Source organism: Dermochelys coriacea, chromosome 4, assembly GCF_009764565.3.
Source record: "Dermochelys coriacea isolate rDerCor1 chromosome 4, rDerCor1.pri.v4, whole genome shotgun sequence".
Lineage (NCBI taxonomy): Eukaryota > Metazoa > Chordata > Testudines > Dermochelyidae > Dermochelys > Dermochelys coriacea.
The window spans coordinates 59,110,658-59,132,347 of record NC_050071.1 but is presented as its reverse complement, the minus strand read 5'-3'; the positions used below and the strand labels follow the sequence as shown (position 1 = coordinate 59,132,347).

The 21,690-nt window shown below is 40.5% G+C and overlaps 1 protein-coding gene across 4 annotated transcripts in view; it reads right to left on the bottom strand.

Moving 5' to 3' along the window:
- Positions 1 to 383: 383 nt before the first annotated feature.
- DCLK2 (doublecortin like kinase 2) overlaps positions 384 to 21,690 on the bottom strand; it is a 144,388-nt gene continuing 123,081 nt past the window's right edge. For 2 of the 4 annotated variants that reach the window (XM_038399842.2, XM_038399845.2), the window contains 6 exons: positions 15,269 to 15,402; positions 14,122 to 14,199; positions 11,243 to 11,339; positions 7,964 to 8,044; positions 6,255 to 6,371; positions 384 to 1,579 (listed from right to left, as the gene is read on the bottom strand). In XM_038399842.2, the coding sequence (XP_038255770.1) occupies positions 1,505 to 1,579; positions 6,255 to 6,371; positions 7,964 to 8,044; positions 11,243 to 11,339; positions 14,122 to 14,199; positions 15,269 to 15,402 (582 nt within the window). In that variant the 3' untranslated portion in view covers positions 384 to 1,504. Of the gene's footprint in view, positions 1,580 to 3,061; positions 3,075 to 5,010; positions 5,093 to 6,254; positions 6,372 to 7,963; positions 8,045 to 11,242; positions 11,340 to 14,121; positions 14,200 to 15,268; positions 15,403 to 21,690 lie in introns of all 4 variants that reach the window. The other 2 variants (XR_005292614.2, XM_038399843.2) reach the window with 2 other exon arrangements.

The window sequence follows — 21,690 nt, the reverse complement described above, 5'->3', positions numbered from 1 at the left end:
AGTCCAGGCCAAGCTACCTTATCCCAGTAACAAAATCAAGTTTAACTGTTTTAATGAACTATAGACACGGTCTTGACTGCTGCTCTACAGCTTAACCAGCCAACACTTTTTCAACTTTCAACACTACTCCTTTCCAGCAATAGGCTGTGTCCTAAACTCAAATTACCTTTGAAAAGGAGGGCTGGATAGTGATGGGCTCCAAAAGAAACCAGCACATCTTGAGTCAATCAGTCTGAGTGCCAACTGTTCTTTTGTGAATGGTTTGAGCTGTTCTCCTGTTAGCTCAGAATAAGTGTCTCAAGAGGGACAGTTGTTCCTCACTGATCCACTCAACCTACCAGCCTTGTCTGGAAATTGAGTTCTCACAGGAATAAATGACAATAGTTTTTTCATGAAGAAAGTTTATTATTGGAGGTGTTACAATTCTAGTAGAAAGTAAAAGCTAACAAAGAAAATGAACTAGGACCAAGCAGAGGAAATACATTATTGAACGCAGTAGTATGATAAAGATAAAACACCTTCCATCCTTGACTACAGATCAGTGCCTCCCCTATTATGGTTTCCAGTTCCTGCACTAGATGAAGAGGGGGATGGTAATAAAATATTGGCAGCTATTTATGGTGGTTAGTGGTAGTTCTTCTGTTAGTCAGCTTGCCCTAGAACTGCTCCATCCTAGCTTATGTAACATGCAGCAAGCTTTCCATTCAAAGAAGTTTTATTATTTCTAATACATACTGTAGTTGTGTAGGGACGATACACAATAGCTAGAATGAAAAAGCTTCCTTGACTGCAGTCTTCAGACCAATAAATGCCCAGAGTTCATGTTATTATATCTAAAGTCACTTGAAGTTTGGTATTAGAGAAGGGGTCCTTTTTCTTTGAGAAGCTTGTCTTTCAATATTGTACAGTTAATCCACTGCAGTTTTTCATGGAAACTTGCCTCTTCAGCTCAGCTCGCTGGGACAGGAAACAAATACAGCTTTTTGTGGGGGCATACCCCTTTTCTGGGAAACCAGTTCTGTTGACTTGGAGAGTCTGTTTGCACACAAGTGAGGCCTCATAACTGTTTAACTATGTGTTAGTTTAAGCTATTCAGATTCCTAGGGTGTGAGAAATGCATTTCATTAAACCAACTCCAATGATAAAAACAAATCTAAAAATTCAGAAGGCAAAGGCTGGAAGAGCACTCAAAGCTACAGCACACACTTCACCCACCCACCTATTGACAGTCTGCCTGGGGCTTGCCACAAGAGAGTAGGAGCAAACTGAAAAACCACAGCTGTGATGAGATATGAGGGATGTTCATTAAGTTGAAGGGGTCTACTGGCCTAGAAGTGAGCTTTGGTTTAAATCACTTCTATAGAGCGAGCTGTTCCCCAGCGTTGTCTTGACATGCCGGGACAGGCTGCGTGGGGGATTTGATTGGCTCAGAAGAAGCAGGGGAGAGGTTCTTGGACCCAGCCACATGAGGATCTTCAGCTGCAGCAATAATCACAGAAGTTTTCTACATACCAGCTCTATTAGAGTCCTGAGAGCGCTTATTGCAGAAAATCTGACTTTCCTTATCTAGAGCTGTGTTCTAAAAAGGAAGGTAGAAGACAAAAACAGTTACATCAAATGACCCATATTACCTGCCCCCTTAAACCATTGCACAACACACACCTTTGGGGCATGCATTAGACTCAGAAAAAGGAGAAATAACATCAGAAATCTTAATGAATTGTAGGGTGGTTTGGTGATCAGAGGGATAACTTATCTCCTATGTATGCCATGGCATCCAGCAGGTCATTAATAGAACCAAGTTTGATTAAGTACTTTAAAAAAAAAAAAGTTAAAACTTTGTGTTATACCACCAGCTGGGGAGGAATTTCTACGGATTACTTTTCCCCAAAATTCCTAGTGGGACTGTGCTACCAATATTTTAACATGGAGCACAAACATTTCTAGCCTGTGACAAATCCCAGGTAGCTGCAGGAGCTTGCAATTGAGGTCTCGGGAATCTGTTTCCTCATTTAAACTAGAACACTCTTCCTCTCATACTTTGTTGTGGGTATTAAATTTGCATGAAGCTGCATTTTACTGGAAATAGTTGTTGGATAATTAACAATGTAGCAGCAGAAGCATGGGGATTAAGATGTACTAGGGGAATTGTGGAGTATCTGCCCTGAGTGTTTTTTTTTTTTTTTTTTTTTTTTTGAAGTACCTGACACTTCTGCTAAAAGCCTCTGCAAGATAAATCAAACTGTAACTAAATGTTTAATTTACAGAAGTACCTATCCCTAAGCAGGTCCTTGCAGAAGGGAACATCTTCAGTTAGGCTTCAATACTGTGTGAACAGGGCTGACTTAGTATTTGGTTACCTATTTGCAACTGGCTGGGGCCCAGCTCAGGAGGTTTAATGCTGTTTTTCCTGAGGGAGATCATTCTATACTGCAGATCACTCCAGTGACTGGTTCTGAGCAGCACAAAGGCCATAAGCATCAATGGTGCATGACAGGATCCAGCTTACTGGGTGCTGACTCTCATGAGATGACTCGCAGGCTTGCCCACTTCAGTGCTGTTGATCTTTTTCTTCCTGCCCTACATTCTGCTATATAGTCCCAAAGCTATAATTGGGTGGCTTGGGGAGTTGTTTGGGTAACACTGCTCATTTCACAAGCCATCTTGTGAACATGTGAAAGTTAGTCCAGAATAAATCAGGAATAGTTAGAGTCACACTTACCTTATTCTGGACTAGCTTTAATGTGTAGACAAGCTCGAAGGCACAAAGATAGCTGTTTACTTGGAAGCAGTATGGGCCATCTTGCCTCCAACCTTTCCTTTCACAAAATCTGATATTTTGCAAGGTGAAAAATAACCACTCTGCCTAGATTTGCCAAAAATTTTCAAAGATACAAAAGTCACTAAGTAAAATGGCATAAATGTTTATCTGGAACATCACCGAAAGATGTTCTAAAATTCTGCTCATTTCAGGATAGCTGTTATTTCTCCTTTTCTCTTTTTGTCAAACTCAGAACATGAATTTTGTGCAGCAGAACAAAACATTGCAGTTAGTACATACCATTTCCTTGGACCTACTCAGAGGAAAGCAATGCAGGCGTGGGGAAAGGAAGGAAGCAAGGGATAGAAACTACACTTACTTTTAAGTAGAACTATCATCATTGAAACAAAATTTAGATTTAAAGATCATACTGAAATTCTTTAAAAAAAAGTCTATAAATAAAAGGATTGTACAGCAAGACATTCTTAGCAGCAGAAATAGTGCTTTCCCTGTAGAAGGCAGCAGGAACCAGATTTCTTGTGTAGTTCCACTTATCTACCACAAGATGGTGCCATCTTTCAACTGTGGTTGAAATTCTTCTCCAAGGTTTTCAAAGAACCTGTATTAGAACTAAGTGGCTACATCAGGGGTCGGCAACCTTTCAGAAGTGGTGTGCCGAGTCTTCATTTATTCACTCTAATTTAAGGTTTCACGTGCCAGTAATACATTTTAACGTTTTTAGAAGGTCTCTCTCTAACTATACTATTGTTGTATGTAAAGTAAACAAGGTTTTTAAAATGTTTAAGATGCTTCATTTAAAATTAAATTAAAATGCAGATCTTATCAGTTTAGTGCAGTAGTTCTTAACCTGGGGTGCGAGATTTTTTTTTAGAAGGTAAATCATGGAAAACACAAATTAAGCACAGGCACATAAGTACAACTACTTTGTTTCATCAAACCTATGTATTTATTAACTTTTTTAACGATTACTGTAATATACAAAAAGTTTAAGCTAATTGTAGTGTAATTTTTGATAAGGAGTGAGAGAACATATTTTGAGAACTCCAGACCAGCAGCAGGCTGAGCAGGGACAGGTGTAGTGTATTAAATTGCTCCCCCTAGGAATGTGCTACTTACAGTGTACTACTTACGGCTGCCAGTCCTGGTGCTCTGAGCTGCATGGTAAAGGGATAGGGAACAGGGGTGGTTGGATAGGCATGGGAGTCTCGGGTGTGGCTAGGGGTCAGGGCAGTCAGGTGAGAGGAAGCAGGGGAGCTTGGATCGTGGGGTGGGGTCCAAGAGGGTGGATGGTGTGGGGGGGGTCCCAGAAGGGGGCGGTCAGGAGACAAGGAGCAGGGGGGTTGGATGGGTGAAGGGTTCTGAGCGGGGCAGACAGGGAGCGGTCAGGGGCTATGAGTGCAGTCAGGGGGTGGGAAGTGGGCCAGCTGTTTGGGAAGGCACAGCCTTCCCTACGCCAATGTAGTGTATTAAACTTCTCCCTGTAGGAATGTGCTACTTACAGTGTACTACTTACTACTGCCAGTCCTAGTGCTCCGCAAGTAGCACATTCCTGCAGGGAGGACAGAACCCCAGACCAGCGGTGGGCTGAGCGACTCAGCCCGCCACTAGTCGGGGGGTCCGTCTGCCAGATCCTGCCAGATCCTGCCAGCTGGGGTCCCGACCACTGGCCCCGCTCAGCCCGCTGCTGGCCCAGGGTCCGTTCACCCAGGCTGGCAGCAGCGTGCCAGTAAAAATTGGCTCGCATGCCCCAGGTTGCCGACCTGTGGGATACATCATGCTAGAGAGGGTTTTTATTGAACAGTTTCCTCACACGTAAAAGAGAAAGTGATGTGTCTTTGTGATGCTACATTACATTTAAGGGACTTGATAACACAAACTCTGAACTGTGGATAAACCAGCACAACGATGAGGAAGAAAAAAGGTTTGGGACTAAATTCTTATAAGGTTCCTTTTTCCACAAAGTACCTTATAGAAGACTCAGACATTATCCCTAGTCTTCTCTGCATATTCAGTTACAGAACTAGACAGATATGAATTTTCCTTACTACTTGTTAAAGGGAGATAAACAAAAATAAGTTTTCATTGGCTACATAGGTAACAGAAAAAACCCACACCAAGAAGCAGCCAGATGCCGTACTGTGTCAGAGATTTGAGACAAGCTTAAGTGGCATGCAAATTGGAGAGGGGCTGAGAGTTAGAATTAAAATTGCTCTTATTAAATTTTGTACCAGCTTTCCGCTTCAGGCTTATCCCAGTCTCAACTCTATAAAGAATGACGCTCTGAAGTCCCTCTCAAACTGTCCAGTCAAACTGTCAAATGAAATGTAGATAACAGCATCAACCTGAAATCAGTATTGTCTTCACTCTTGTGAGTATTCTGATGTTACTACAATCCCTACTTTTGAACTTGTCACCTATTCAATTCATGTATATGTACATGAACAATGTAAGTGGGCAGATTTAAATAAATTTTCCACGTGTAGACAACTACAAATATTTATTAAAGTGGGACAGTGACACTACACTTACTAGGCCATCATATATAATTGATACAGTGGGAAAAAACCTCTGGCTACTAACTGAGTCAACTTTAAGTTGCCAGAGTGGCATATTCAGTATAGCAAATATATAGTTGTGCAATATAACTTCTTTAAGGTATCTGAAGACACATTTTGTGCATAGTATCCATCCTTGGGCTGGAAAAAAGACAACCACTTGCAGGGGTGAGAACAGTCTGCATAGCTGTTAGAGCACTGCAGTGATGACTAGTCAGTAACAAGTTTACTGGTGAATTGTGGTGTGTGCTTCTATTTGCTAGGAAATGGAGCTGGGCTGAGCCCACCAACACAGCTCACTGTTGTTGGATAATATTTTTTTGCACAACTTTTGTAAATTCAACTTAGATGAATTTTATATAGAAGAATCTTAATGCATCCATGTTTCCCATCAAGTCTGGCCTCTGATCACGTTCATTAGCAGAGATCAGATAAGGCCAATCATTAATTTTTTGGATGTTTCCCAGGGTTAACCCAGTTTATGATGAGGAAGTGGATTTTAGATAGACTATTTGCTCCAGCAAATTTAGTCTTGGGGACAAAAGGTGCTACAAGAAAACCACCATTAAAATGATAATGGAAAGGATTTCACTGATTTTCAAACTAGCAGGTGAGCTTTATGAATTATTTTTGCAGTGAGAGAGAGAGAGAGAGAGAGAGAGAGTGTGTGTGTGTAAGTGTAAAAGAAATATCTACAGCTCAGTTAATGCACCTCAATTCAGGCCTGGCTGCTCCTGAGCAGTGAACAACTCAGACTGACAGGGGGACAGAATACACACACACACACACACAAGCATGTTTGTTTTTGCTAGTGCATTGGTATCTTTGGTTCTTTAAATAATCACTCCTGGCTTAAAACATGTTAGACAAATATACACAAAGTTATATCCACATATAAAAGTGCTACATTTGCTTACCATGATGACAGAGACCCCAGCGGTCGTACTGTTCTGCTTGGGTAGCACGTTGTTAAAGTGCTGCTTCAGTTTACCTGTTACTTCAACTTGCATATTATTCTCCTGCGAGGCATCATCCTGTGTAAACAAGACACACACATGCTACTCCTCAGGTTTGGGGTTTAAAAAAAAAAAAGTGTTTGGAAATGGAAAAATTACAAATAAATCGACAGAAGGGATTTTCCTTCATCCTGGGATCCCTGCTCATGCTAAGAGGATATAGAATGTAACTGTTGAGCTGCAATAGAGAGATATTCAACCTTGTTTTTTCTTTTTAAAGTCCTCTGCTGCTGAGAAACAAGTGAGCTGCAGATGGAAGGAGAAACTTTAGTTTAAAATGTGGCATTTTGTTTTTCAGGTTAAGGGAGGACACTATAATAGGAGTGTGCCATGACAAGACACTGGCTAACAACTCCTGGCATTAAATGTAACATATATGTTTTTACACAAACAGCAACATTGCAAAGGAAAAGTAATAGCCATTAAAATGCTGATGACCTAAGAGTATTTAAATAAAGCCTAATGATGATCTTTATTTCCATTCATTGTGATCATATCATTAACAAATATTGTATGGACATAAATAGTCAAGTGGCTAAACAAATGGGGGTAGTTATTCACCAGCAACACACTTCTTTTTTTTCTTTTAATGTTCTCAGAAAACCAGGATTTAATTTGAGTTCTTCTCTTTCAAGGTAAATTGCACCAATTTTGCTTAGTGCTCCAGCCTGAAAGTTCACAGAATGACACACTGTGAAATGAATTTGAAAATAAATGTTTAATTATTACTGTTGGTAGGTGAGATCAGTTTATTATTTATTACCATCTTCTACATTAGTATCACAAAAGACGGACCTCAGGGGAGTCTCTCCCTATAGACACAAAAGCCGTGTTAAGTTACATTTTTGAAAATGGGACCCTACATTGTGCCTCTCCATTTTACACACAGGTTAACTGTGTATGTAAAGCATGTCACTGACTACATATTATACACCAAAGCAGGTGCTGGTGCTGCCATGTACGTATTTTGTGAGCACCATGTTATGGGCCAAATTTCAAAAACAGGCACTTGAGTTATCCATAAGGCCCCTCTGCCACAAGCAAGACTGTCTGGGATGGAAGCCTTTTTGGTGCTACAGAGGGGGTCAGAGCAGCTACCCAATCAATGCCTTCCAACCTATTTTCTGTTAGGGGGGAAAAAAACCCTCACCCTGCTCTACTGGAATATAAAGTTGCAGCCCACCTCCTTGTGTAGCGGTATAGAATGATAAAATCCTATGCTATGGGTAAACAGCCAACATATTGACTACCTACACTAGCTGTGTCTCTAAAGCATCCTCATGTTCACTGAAAAATCATGTTAGCAAAAGAACTTGCCCAGTTGAATCCTCTCCATCCCTTATTCTTGTGAGCTTTTTTGGAAATTCAGTTTCATTTGCTTCGAAGACTGCCCACAATAACCTCTGTGCAACAGAAGGGTAGACAGCAGAGGGCACTTATACTCTGAAGTGTCATTTATAGGCAATTCATTCTATGTTGATGAGGAGACATAGAAGTTGCTTGATAAACAGAATTGGGCAAGCGGAGTTCTGTCACTACTTCTGACAGCACTATTACAGTTAGATATTAAATATCTAATTAGGGACAAGTACAACGCAGAGTTTACTCACGGACACCCAGGGATGGCCTAGGATCTGTGCTGCTGTATATCGAGCTTCTACGTTTACCTGCAGCATCAGACTAATTAACTCCTGAAAAACAAAAGAGTGAGAAGAGAGGGAACATTAATATTAAAATGTGAAGTAGCTTTTGCATTGAATTCTTCCCAGCATTCAAAGTGGTGTTTCTCCACAACCTGGATGAAATTCTGGCCCTGCTGAAGTCAATGGCAAAACTTCTATTTGACTCCCCCGGGACAGGATTTCACCTGCATACTCTAAATTGCAGCTGTAATATAAAATGTATTCTTCTGTACAGACATGCAGGCAGTATGGACAGAACAGTCAGAATGGAATTGCATCCTCACTAAACCCTCTGAGTACAGCACATATGCAGATACTCTCATGCAAAAATAAAGTCCCATAATGTTTTATAAACAATCAAGTGACAGGGCAGATAGTGTTTGAGTAATTTACAGAGGATAAAGCTGATGAAGGGGGCTGAGTGGGGATGAGGACGATGGCAGAGCAGAAAGGACCTGCCAAGAGCACCAGCTTGTACCAAAAGCCAAGTGCATTTATGAGCATGGAATTTTAAAGCTATTACTAGCAGGGATGATTTAACTGTATAGAGTAAACTAATTCATAAAAATAATTTTTTATGTTAAGTGCTATCACTAGAACTATCTGTAAAAATTTATGATGATACCATTCCTTTACAGCTAGAAAATGAAAGCTACCCATCAGCACAGAGCACTTAAGAATTCTGTTCAAAAGGAATGACTGACAGCACCCAGTGTTAGTTTGTTTTAATTATCTATACTATGGGCTAGATTATTTGCCTTGGTATGGCTACTTTGTGTTGCTCCAGAAGCACAAAGGGATCTTTAGCCAGCCTGACCAATCTGCTAAGGATCCCCTCCTCCCTCCCTCTCCCGCCATGAAAGGGGAATCCCCAGACAGAGCTAGGCCAGGAAAAAAGGGGGCATTGTCTAGACGGCTGATGTGCTTATGTTTCGTGGAAGTCACTGAGATTTCTCCATATGTTTAACTGTAAGTATATGCTTAATTGCTTTGTTGAATTGAGGCCTTTGAAATGTTCAGAGGCTATACAACAGATGGCCTTAGGTTCACTGCATATTTCTATGGCACTTCTGTTTAGTACTGTCACAAGTGGGTCTGTAGCCATAGTACATCTTAAGAGATTAGTCATACAAAAGGCAGCCAGTGAAGTTATGAACACGAGGTGTAACTTTTCATCTCAAACTTTTATTGAATTTATTAATTCAAGTTTCTCATTTGCAACTGGCTGGTGCAGATGCAGATGCAGATACAAAACAACACTCATGAAGAAACTAATTAATGTCAAATAATTCCCATAATTAAAACCCAACTGTCCCATTTTTTTTGAAAGTTTCTGTAGCCTCAGGAATGTCTCTTGCTTTATGTCCGAATGAAGAACATTCCAATGAAACTTATTCTAGTAGACAGCAACTTCTCTGGAGAAACAATACATGTGCAATTAGGAAGCTTTTGTTCATCCTCCAGTTCTGGAAAATGACTCTCTCAGCAAATTACCCAGCAAGAATATGAGCCATGGATAGGGGGTTAGACGATTCATGCTAGTCACACTGTACTCAATGCAAGTTTGGAGCAGGAGGGCCACCTTTAAGGCTGCTTGGTGCTGATTTGACAGCTGTTCTCTTTTGTGCAAATTGCCAATTGACATGAGGAAGGAACCATTCTGGTAGCTGAAAACTGGGAACCCCTGGCCACACTTCATATACTAACATCCAGAAATGGGGAAGGCACGGCTATGAAAACTGTAAGCTGTGTGAATGTGCTCCTAGGCTGGAACTAGACTTGCTGGCTTTAGGGTTGCTTTTGCTCTCAGAGGAGTGCAAGACAAGTTTACCTTAAGGAAGAATTGGGATTGTGGTCTTTTATGAGGCTACCACCAATGCCACTCTAGCAAAGGACCATTAGGAGATTGAGAGAAATGGAGCCAATTTCTTTCTTCGATAACTGTGATTTTCATCTACAATGCACCTATGTGCCCCTGGACCCTGGAATGAATCCTGTGAACAATCATTCACATATCACTCTCGGGCACACTACTATAGCTAGGCTCCTACCAAATTCATGGCCATGAACAACAAATGCATCATGGACCATGAAATCTGGTCTTTTGTGTGTTTTTACCCTATGCTATACAGATTTCATGGGGCCAGACCAGCAGTTCTCAAATTGGGGATCCTGACCCAAAAGCGAGTTGCAGGAGGGTCAGAAGTTTATTTTAGGGGAGTCACGGTTTTGCCACCCTTACTTCTGCACTGCCTTCTGAGCTGGGCGGCCAGAGGGCAGGTGCCCAGCTCTGAAGGCCGCACCTCACCAGCAGCAGTACAGAAGTAAGGGTGGCCATACCATGCCATGCCATCCTTACTTCTGCAGGCAACAGCTCTGCCTTCAGAGGCTCACTCTTCAGCTGCCCAGCTCGGAAGGCAGCAGCACCAGCAGTAGCTGCGCAGAAGGCCAGGGTAGCAATACCGCAACCCCCCCTACAGTAACCTGGCGACCCCCCCATAAATCCTTTTTGGGTCAGGCCCCTACAATTACAACACTGTGAAATTTCAGATTTAAATAGCTGAAATAATGAAGTTTATGATTTTTAAAATCCTATGACCATGAATTTGGTAGAGCCCTAACTATAGCATTTGGGCCTCTGTAGGAGTTAGGGTTAGAATTTCAAACATTGCCTTTAAATAATTGAATCTATGAAATCAAAAGGAAATGGTATCTTACCAATATTTTTTTTTTACTTAACTGGGAAATCAGCTATTTGCATCTGAATGAGCTCTAGCCAGCTTAATGTCTCTAGTCCAAAGGTGAAACGGGAACAGGTGAAATGAACAGTGTCCAGTCCACGTAGCAAGGCACCTTCTCTCAAAAGGGTGATGAGGGGGAAAACTTGGAGAGATACTTACTTACACTGCAGCTGAAGCACTGAACCTAGTATAACAGTCATCATTAAATAAACCAATCAACATGCAATGCTCACTGAATGTAATCAACATTCTGTTATGATCATTCACAGAGAAAACAACATGAAAGTAGGGTTGAGAAACCTGCATTTTCATCACTGCCATGCTCTGAAGAGTATTATGTTTTGGAATATAGTCAGCAATAGTAAGATAGCATAGATCCTGTGGAGTCAAGAGGGCACAATACTCCCACTGGCTTATCAAACAATTTCACATCTTGAAGCCCTGGGCTCCTAACTTATTTCAGTACCTTAGCTGAGTCAGTGATGTTATCCCAGTACGGAGAAGGAAACTCTAGCTTTCCAATGAGGATCTGATCAAAGAGATCTTCCTGAAGATTGTTCTCACTGTGGATGAGTAACAATGGAAGAGAACAAGAGAAAGGTGTAATTTTTGTCACAGGCATTAAAGTTACATTTTTGTTGCGGTGGAGAAGCAAAATTCACATCAACTATTACAGAAGTTTGCCCCAGTTTGCCACCTTGTACTCTAGGAGTGTAAGTTTGCAGTATTACACCATAGTTATGGTGGCAGTAGTGGTGAGGATGGGGAGGGAATACACAGGAGAAAGGCCTCAACCTGTCTTCCATTCAAGTAGGGATTGCATTGGTAACATGAGGACAATAATCTGTGCAGTAACAGACAAGGCACAATCTGCTGCTGGTGCTGGGGAGGAAAAGTAAATCAAGTTAGTCTTTTCTTTTGTCTGAGCATCCCCATGCCTCCAGAGGACCAGCCATAATAGGCAAGTGATGTATGTAGGCACACTAGCAGCAGTGATGTGATCCTCTCCTATGAGCCAATCTGAGACATTTTTTTAAGTACACAGAGAGGATTAGGAAAACCTGGGATAAATTCACTCACATGCTGAATTTAACAACCTGTGCCACTGGCATAATCCATAACAGTGAAAGGAACAGATAGCTCCTATAGTGCCCAAAAAGGTGGGGGGAAGGGGAAGCAGGAACAGAATATACATACAGAGCAGATCTGTTGAACAAGATGGGACCAATTTTACAATTGTACTCACTTCTGATTAGTGGTTTAAATCTCTAACAATACTGCTCAGATTCTCTTACATTTGTTCATGCCTGATTGTTGCAGTCAGAAGCATGGCAGAATAATTATAATGGATATGGTACATCTTTGAAGGGTGAGCTAAACATTGCTAGCCAGTCAATTGTGTCTGAAAAACAAATTGTAGCACTACATGGCAACTTCTCTGCCTTTCCACAATTATTTAAAAACAACCTGGGAGGAACAACATAGCCACAGAGAGTGGCGAATTTTAACTTTTAGTAAAGCTAATCTAAATGTGCCCTTTGCTGTGTAATTGTATCCCATGCCCTTGAAAAAACACAGGCAATGATATATAATGGATAACTCTGGTCACTTGATCATAAAAATTAGATACTTCCTGATTAAAATGTGGTTTCTGATTCCTTCCCTCCCCAAGTTCCAGTTACTTTATTTTACTCCCATCCCAAAAAATCACAGAAAAGAAAAGTGATCTCATATTAAATCTAAGTATGGATATTACATGCAGAGTAACAAATTTTTGATTCACTGATTACAAACCCTGTCATATGATGGGCACTAAGTTTGTAATGAGACTGAAAAGAGTTGATATCTACAGAGCTCAAGTATTAGAAATAAGATATTTAAATGAACATTGCTAACTGGAATCAGAAAAGGAGTACTTGTAGCACCTTAGAGACTAACAAATTTATTAGAGCATAAGCTTTCGTGAGCTACAGCTCACTTCATCGGATGCATACAGTGGAAAATATAGTGGGGAGATTTTATATACACAGAGAACATGAAACAATGGGTGTTACCATACACGCTGTAACATGAGTGATCAAGAAAGGTGAGCTGTTACCAGCAGGAGAGTGGGGGGGCGTGGGAGGTGGACCTTTTGTAGTGATAATCAAGGTGGGCCATTTCCAGCACTTTACAAGAACAGTAGGAGGGGAAATAAACAAGGGGAAATAGTTTTACTTTGTGTAATGATACATCCACTCCCAGTCTTTATTCAAGCCTAAATTAATTGTATCCAGTTTGCAAATTAATTCCAATTCAGCAGTCTCTCATTTGAGTCTGTTTTTGAAGTTTTTTTGTTGAAGAATTGCCACTTTTAGGTCTGTAATCATGTGACCAAAGAGACTGCAGTGTTCTCCGACTGGTTTTTGAATGTTATAATTCTTGACGTCTGATTTGTGTCCATTTATTCTTTTACATAGAGACTGTCCAGTTTGGCCAATGTACATAGCAAAGGGGCATTGCTGGCACATGATGGCATATATCACATTGGTAGATGCACAGGTGAACGAGCCTCTGATAGTGTGGCTGATGTGATTAAGCCCTATGATGGTGTCCCCTGAATAGATATGTGGACACATTGGCAACGGCCTTTGTTGCAAGGATAGGTTCCTGGGTTAGTGTTTTTGTTGGGTGGTTGCTGGTAAGTATTTGCTTCAGGTTGGGAGCTGTCTGTAAGCAAGGACTGGCATCCGATGAAGTGAGCTGTAGCTCACAAAAGCTTATGCTCCAATAAATTTGTTAGTCTCTAAGGTGCCACTTTTCTTTTTACAGATACAGACTAACATGGCTGCTACTCTGTAATTGGAATCACTTACCTGTGACCATTTCTCCAAGATAAAAACAGTAAGTTGAACTTGCCAGCTGCAAACACTAGAGGGTGTACAATACATCCTCACTGCACTGAGCTCTTGCGTATGGGATTGGAGGACAAAGGGACAGAGAAAGCTGGCTTCTCACAGGAAGACCTCCCCTAAACACCTGGTCACCTGCACCTGGTTTTTGGTTTTGTTTTTTTAAATAGGAAGGACTGCACTTCTCTCTCTCGTGCACAGAAAAATATTGAAAAAAAGTGACAGCTATCAAAAGGGCAGGATGATAGCTAAACTAGGGGCAGCTTAAGCCAGTTAGAAAAGGAGAAAAAAATCTTGGGGGAAATAATAGTTTGGAAACAGCTGGAGCCAACTATTGCTAGATGGGAGATGGGGAGAGAAATCAATCAATCAGATTTCCCCTGCCCCTTATTTGAACAATTCTTCAGGTAATTAATTCTTTACTATCTTCCCTTTGACCTGGAACTAAACTCACCTGCGAAAAGGTGGGAATCCACAAAGCAGTATGTATGTGATCACACCTGCAGCCCAAATATCCACCTTTAAGCCATATCTGTAAAATAAGAGAACGTGTTACTTGTGCAAGCTTCCAAAACGTGTCACCTCTAGTTAGTTGTTTTTTAAATTGATACATACTGAGAGTCTGCCAAAGGCAGATGTATTGGCATTTCATAGGAGTGGAGTTTGTCCTTCAGTTAATACCATGGAATATAACAAGAGGGGCATCTAGTCAATATTTTTCTTGGTGTCCTCCAGAGTATTGAGAGCCTTGAGGATCCCACATTTTCCTTTGTTTTTAGTTCTCAATCCCCCAGTCTCCATGGAACAGTCAATAGCTTTCTGGTCTGATTCAGATTCTTTTCAGCACCAGCCCATAATAATCAAAGGAGGATATGGTTGAGAGAGAAGGGGAAATCCTTTCCCTCTCCTGCCACAGTGGACAAACTGCCTCTGCATCATTCCCAGACACTGCCAAACTGGGGAGCAAGCTTCCAGGTCTTGAGTCTCCTGTATGAATGAGTAACACTAGGAAGAAGAACCAGGACTTTTCTTTTTAAACATATGAATAAAAATATTGTAGGTCAAAACATGTCACATTTGGTCTGATTTTTCTAGATCTGCAGGTGGATCAAATACCCTTTCACATCATGGTCTCTCTCAGCTCTCAAAAATACTTTTCAACAACTGTGCTATGCAAGAGCAGCAGTGCATCAAACAATCTGATATTAGAAAATCCAAATTATTCATGCCATCTATCACCTTCTCCCCATTCAAGAGGTCTGTGATTTACTTCCAGGATCTTTGTGACAAAGTCAGAGCCACCTTCCCAATTAAGCAGTTAGCTGCAGCAGCATCTCTTATCCAAGTTACATGTGCACACACAAATATTTTGCAGAGTGGTATCAGAGAAAATATAAATGGAAGAGGCTGATATATTGCACTCATCAGACCAGCAGCTGAAGACCAGTTTAAATGACTCATACCCACAGAGCAGTGAAATCAAATATTTACTAAGGGTCAAAATTTGACAGACAGACAGACAGACAGACAGACAGACAGACAGACAGACAGACAGAGTCTTTCAGAGGCCAACATAGGAGACAAAACTGCTGTATCCTCACCCTGTCTCTGCAATGATTTCTGGAGCCACGTATGTAGGGGTGCCACAAACTGTATATAAGGGTTCTTCAACCACTGTGGCCAGTCCAAAGTCCCCTAGCTTCAAGGACTTTGTTCCATCTGAATACTCGCATACCTGGGGTTAGTAAAAACACAACAGGGATTGAAGGATATTTTCCAATACATGAGGGAGTAAAACAGCAAAGGCTGAACATGATATAATGTGATGAGAAGAGAGATTCTTAAGCTATCCACTTCATTGGTTTTGTTCCATGATTCTTGAAGGCTTTGGCTTCCAGTGATTCATCTTTGTGCTTAAGAAGCTTTAATTCTCTCTTGGAAAGTTCTGATGGGATGAGACTCAATTTGAGAAAGGAAATAAATCTAAATGATGTTTAAAATAGATTTTGCTCTGTTTCTTGATTGATCTAGTCCCCACCTACTCCTAAAAAAAAATAAAAACAAAAATCTAGAACCAATTTCCTATTGCTTTAGTAATACTATTCACTTACATAGTGCTTTCCATCCTGAGCATGCTCTAGAATGATGTATTACTCATGCTGAAGGACAGATGTAGATGATAAGTTCCTGCCTGGAGAAGATTACGCTCTAAATTAAGGTTTAAATATTAAATTTTCATAACACCCTCGCAATGTATTTATTGCCCAAGGCCAGAGCAACGGTTAGTGTAATGGACAGGACTAGAATTCTGGAATTCTTCCTCAGAATACTAGACAACTATGCTCTGCATTTTATAAAATGCCTTTCTAATATCTTCTCTGTGGCCTCACTGCCATCCATATCACCCGCTGCATTCAAAATGCAGCTGCTAAAATCTTTTCCTTCTGTTCTGATCACATTACTCAATCTCCCTTCCCCCACAACACACACTGCCCCTCCTCCCCCCAACACACCAAGTTCAAGCTTCTTGTCTTCACATTCAAGGTTCTTGACATCTCTGCTCCTTCCTGGCTACTCAACTGATCTAGTATCTTATCACATCAGCCACCCCTGCCCTCTACTCAGCCAACACTGTCAGCTTTAAATGTCCACTTGTCCCACAAATGTGTCCGTGCTTCCTTCCATGCTGCCACTTACACACAGACCCTCCTCTCCCCCCTACCAGTCTGACCTGCAAGACTGCCTCCCTTGCCTTCAAACTGCTCAAGACCTATCACCAACCTGATCGCTTTACTGGTATGCCATCTCTGTTGTTTTTAGATTGTAAACTCTGAGCAAGTACTTATTATGTGTACATACAGTGCCTACCATAATGGGACTCCCAATCCTGAATTGGGCCTCTGAGTTTGCCTTCTGTGTATTATATATTTAAATTTAAGTATTTGAACTGTACTTTTTCTTTAAAGAGTCCATATCCAATATAGAAACTCTGTGCTTATCTTTCTCAGAAGTCTGTATTCCCTATGTCAAGCAACACAACTCCACATATTTGCCAAAGTACTGAACCTCTCCCTAAAAGAAACCTACCCAAAAAACAGCCATAAACACAGATACATTTTAGAGCAATGGTTCTCAAACTTATTTGATCACACCCCTTCTTTGTGTCTGTAGTAGTTTATGCACTTCCCCCACCACACAAGTACCTATACCGATAAAAAAACCAAGATACAACTCTCACTAAACATTAAAAACAGTAATGCACAGATTCAAACAGATCCATTTAAATATATTGTAATGTAAATTTTAAGTGAGATATTGCTTACTTGCATCAAACTGTTGTTACTAACCTGATGGGTGTGCCTGTTTTTTGGAGCAGAGCAATTCCATCCTGGGTTGGATGCTTGAGACAGCTATCCAGAGATCCCTTTCTACCTTCAATTAAGTGTGCACACCATGTTGTAGCAAGTGGATTAACATACAGATGGCAACAACTTTGTATAACGCTATGCAAGTTTAACAGAAATCTGTCAAAATGCACAGCGCCATCTCGAGTCAAATGCAAAATGCCAGCTGAAGACTCTATATGTAGCAAATTTGTGGCCATGAAAATCGCGTCAGACTGTGAATTTTGGTCTCTATGGCCCACCTCTGAAGGCAGAGCGGAGAGCAGTGCCCAGCTACCCGGGTGCCCAGCTCTGAAGACAGAGCCTCCCACCAACAGCAATACAGAATTAAGGGTGGCATGGTATTGCTGCTCTGCCTTCACAGCTGGGCAGCCAGAAAGCCATGCCTGCTGGCCAGGCACCCAGCTCTGAAGGCAGCACTGCCTGCCAGCAGCAACACAAAAAGAAGGGTAGTAATATCACAATCCCCAACAGGCTTTTGAGCCCCTTTCAAGTCCAGGCCCCTAGTTTGAGAAACTCTGCGGAGATAGCTCACATTTTTCATGAGTTTGTCATGGCATAAACAGCAAATTTCACAGATGTGTAACATTTGTGAAATTTGCTATTTATGCATGCCAAACCCACAAAAATGGTGAGATTGCTGTGGGTAAAATGTGTGCAGGAAGTTTCTTTTTCCTAAAGCTTCTCACACCCTGTTAGAATACATTCTGTGCCCTCCAGCGGGGCCCATCCCCCACTTTGAGAACCTGTGAGTTAGAGAGCAGTGCACTGGACTCTCCCCACTCTCTCGTTCAAGGGACGCCAAAGGTAATTACAAAAGTGATTTAATTGCATTTTTTAAAGGTGGCACTTAGGAATGCAGGCCCTATTGAGGACATAAAGGAGATATCCATGTCCACAGGTTTGCCCATGTATTTTTTGCTGACTACTTAAGCATGCAAATGCATTATATCCATAGTTTAGGTGCAAAATGCATGTCTAAACTTCCATGTTTATGGAATTATTGGATAGATTATCAAGGAATGTATGTTATGTGGAAATGTGTACACACAATAGTTTTCATTTGCACTAGGTGCTTTAAGGACAGTTCTAAAAATATAGCAAAGTTTTTGTACGCTTAATATGCATTCAATCCCAATGGGTCACCTAAAGTCATCATTTAGCAACTGTTTCTTGTAATCCACCACACTCAAATCACTATTCAAAATTGCAATAAAAGCCTATTACCAGGCTACTTGAAAAGAGGAGCCCCTAACACATTACACTGTATACAGACACTCTGGAACATTATTAGAACTGCTCCCTGGATTGCTGACAGTTGATTTATAAAACAGGAATTGCAACACTTGTTGTAAATCTTCCAAGTCACCGAGGCAGTAATACACAATAACTTCTCAAAGTGACTGGAATAAATATACAGGCACAACAGTAACACTTTATTATTCTTGCAGATGAGAATAATCTGGGCCAGACTCTATTTTCACTTACACCAGTGTAAACCTCAAGTTACTACATTAACTTAAATGGAGTTAGTCTTCAGTTACTGTAAATACCAAATTTACCAGAGTAAACTGAAATAGAGATTGGCCCCTCGTGTTTACAAATTGCCCTTAAATCTGATTTAGAAGTACTGGTGTTTAAAACTACTCATTACATTCAGCCTCTGAGCAAATTCCTCCATGTAGTTCCTCTAATCATTTCTGTACACAGAGATTTCTGAAATGTATAATAAGCCTTAATGCTGTGAGGGTTCTTTTTGGAATCTGGCTAAAATTATAGCAATAATAAAGCATTTCTAACTATTAATGTTCATTGTATATATAAAAGCTACTCTAGTTGGGACTAATGAAACACACTACCAGCTTCTATGCCCCTACAACAAGAGCTGAACTCACATTTCTTTACCCCTGAATTATCAAAAGTCATGAAAATCTTCTAAAGGTTAAAGAATTTAGCCCTATTCTTGATCTGGATTGGACATAAAAGTCTCTACCTAGTCACTTGTTCTGCCATGTATAGAACAAATAATATTGTTACAGATGACAGGATGTTAAGAACATAAGAATGGCCATACTGTGTCAGACCAAAGGTCCATCTAGCCCAGTATCTTGGGTGTCCAGATGTCCCATTTTTAAAAGGACAGTCCAGTTTTGGGGGACTTTTTCTTATATAGGCGCCTATTACCCCCTACCCAGTCCCGTTTTTTCACAGTTGCTATCCGGTCACTCTACCAGTATCCTGTAGTCTGATGGTGGCCAATACCAGGTGCCCCAGAGGGAATGAACAGAACAGGTAATCATCAAGTGATTGATGATGTTGCCCATTCCCAGCTTCTGGCAAACAGAGGCTACAGACACCATCCCTGCCCATACTTATGTAGATGAAGGGTGAACTATTGCTTTACGTAGTTTAACAAAATGTCCATTGTTTTTTCCTAAAAACTGGGCCTAATTTTTCCCTCTCTTCACTGATGTAAGCAGTAATAATGACTAAAATGAGTAAGGACTGACTAAAACCCCAATCTTGCAAATTCTTATATATGTGCATATCTTTACTCATGCAAATAGTCCTACTGAAGCCAATGGAACAACTCAAGTGGGTAGAGTTACATGAGAGTGTTAGCAGCACTGGAGCTTCAGAGAGAAATCATACCTATGCAAGAGTGGCCAGAATTGGGCCCATTGTTGCAAGCGATATCTATGACCGCTCTACTCCATCCTGTTTGCTTACACTAGTGAATAAGATTACAATAAAAACAAAAACAAAACAAAACAAAATCAATTGAGGAAGAGAGCAAGTTAAACAAATTAGCATGCCATAGTCAACCTTTACTTATATAACTACATGTTTTTATTTGCCAAGTCAGTGTGTTTTAAAACCCACTCATTTTTCCACCTACTAACCTCACACAATATTTTCCACCTACTAACATATTTTACAGATCATTAAATTTCTTAAATAAAACTCGTGTTGACTAAATAATCATCTCAGGATTCCAATAATAGGCAACTAACTGGTACATATTCCTGCGAGCATCACCTATGATATATGTTATACTGGTGCATGCAGGAAGGAATCAAACAAAATGAAGTCAATTTGTGACAGCAAAAAAAAAAGGGGGGGGGGGAAGGTAGCAAGAGGACAATTCTGCAAAGTAGAGACACACATTCAGTGGGGAGAACATTTTATTTTCAAGTTTTCAGTGAAGTGTTACAAGCAGATCAGTAGGATCCTATTTAAAGTATATTGCCAAGTGATTTTTCTAAAAAAAATAACTACCCATGATTTGGAATTACTGGTTATAGGTTTGAAGATAATCTTTATTTTCCAATTTGTCCTTTTCAATTTAACAAGCATGGAGGAGGTTTTTTACCCACCTGTGTTCAGAACTGAACAAAGAAGTTTTGTTTCTTTCCAGTTTTATACAGCTGGATTGCCGATTGTCAGCAGAAGTAATATTCATTAGTTAATTGTTTTTGCAGAGCCAGCAAAAGGCCCAGAAACATTAGTTATAGAATTCTCACAAAAGTGGTAGTTTGAAAAACAAAATTCTCATGGTGATACCTGGGTTTTTGTTGTTTTTTTTTAAATCTATTTAGAATCAAGTGGAAAGTCACAATCTTTCTGATACTCAGATTCCCTATCTAGAAAAAGGGTGCTCTTCTGGATTACTTCTAAAAATCTGTGATCTGTAGTCATTCTATCCCACGGTACATAGCAACAAAGACGACTGTCCTCAACAAACTCCAACTACACCACACTAGGCTACCTGTACCGAAGTCTATGAGTTAAACCAACTGAATTAGAAAGGAAACAACAGGAATACCAAAATTGGAATGGACAACTACTCCAACCTACCAAGAAACAATGATGCATAGCTAATCTACTCAACCCCAATTAACTACTAGAGCAGAGTGACTAATTCATGGCAAATATAGCTGTTTTTGGCTTGTGGAATGTTCACACATAGTGGGCATTTCCTCATTTGTATGTTGTCTAATTTCTAGTGTGATTTTTCCATCTTCTATGCCTGTGAACAGCTTGCTACAAGTATTCTATATCTGAATTGTTATTGGTCACAAGTCACATGGTGTTACTTGTTGTGATTGTAGGCGTCTCTCTTATAACAACTCAGTGTTAGCTTCAGATTTGCTTTCTGCAAGTAAAACCTGAACGTCCACAGCAAAATTAATACAAGAGACATGAGCACAGCTAGATTTTGAAATTGGAGTAAATACTCTCAGAAAAATATTGCTAATATTTGCCAACTCATTTAACTACACTAAACTATTTTATTTTTTAGATACAACCTACAAAACCAATAAACCTCAATTTACCAAAGATTACGAGAGAGAAAAATGTGAGGGCACCTGCAGTTTGTTCTAACACTGGGAGCTGACTGTAGCAAGGAAGGAACTGAAAGTGGCTCTGGGCCTTTTCCTAATATTCTAAATGTTCTTGAACTCAAGGCTAGAACATGTGTGAACAATCTGCCCTGTGTAAAAGTGCATAGCTGCACCATTGCATCAGCAGCACAAAAGGACAGATATTTCTTCCCAGCTCCCCCATATTCCTCTGGCCCTTATCAGTAGCAGATTACTATCTGCGCAACAGATCAA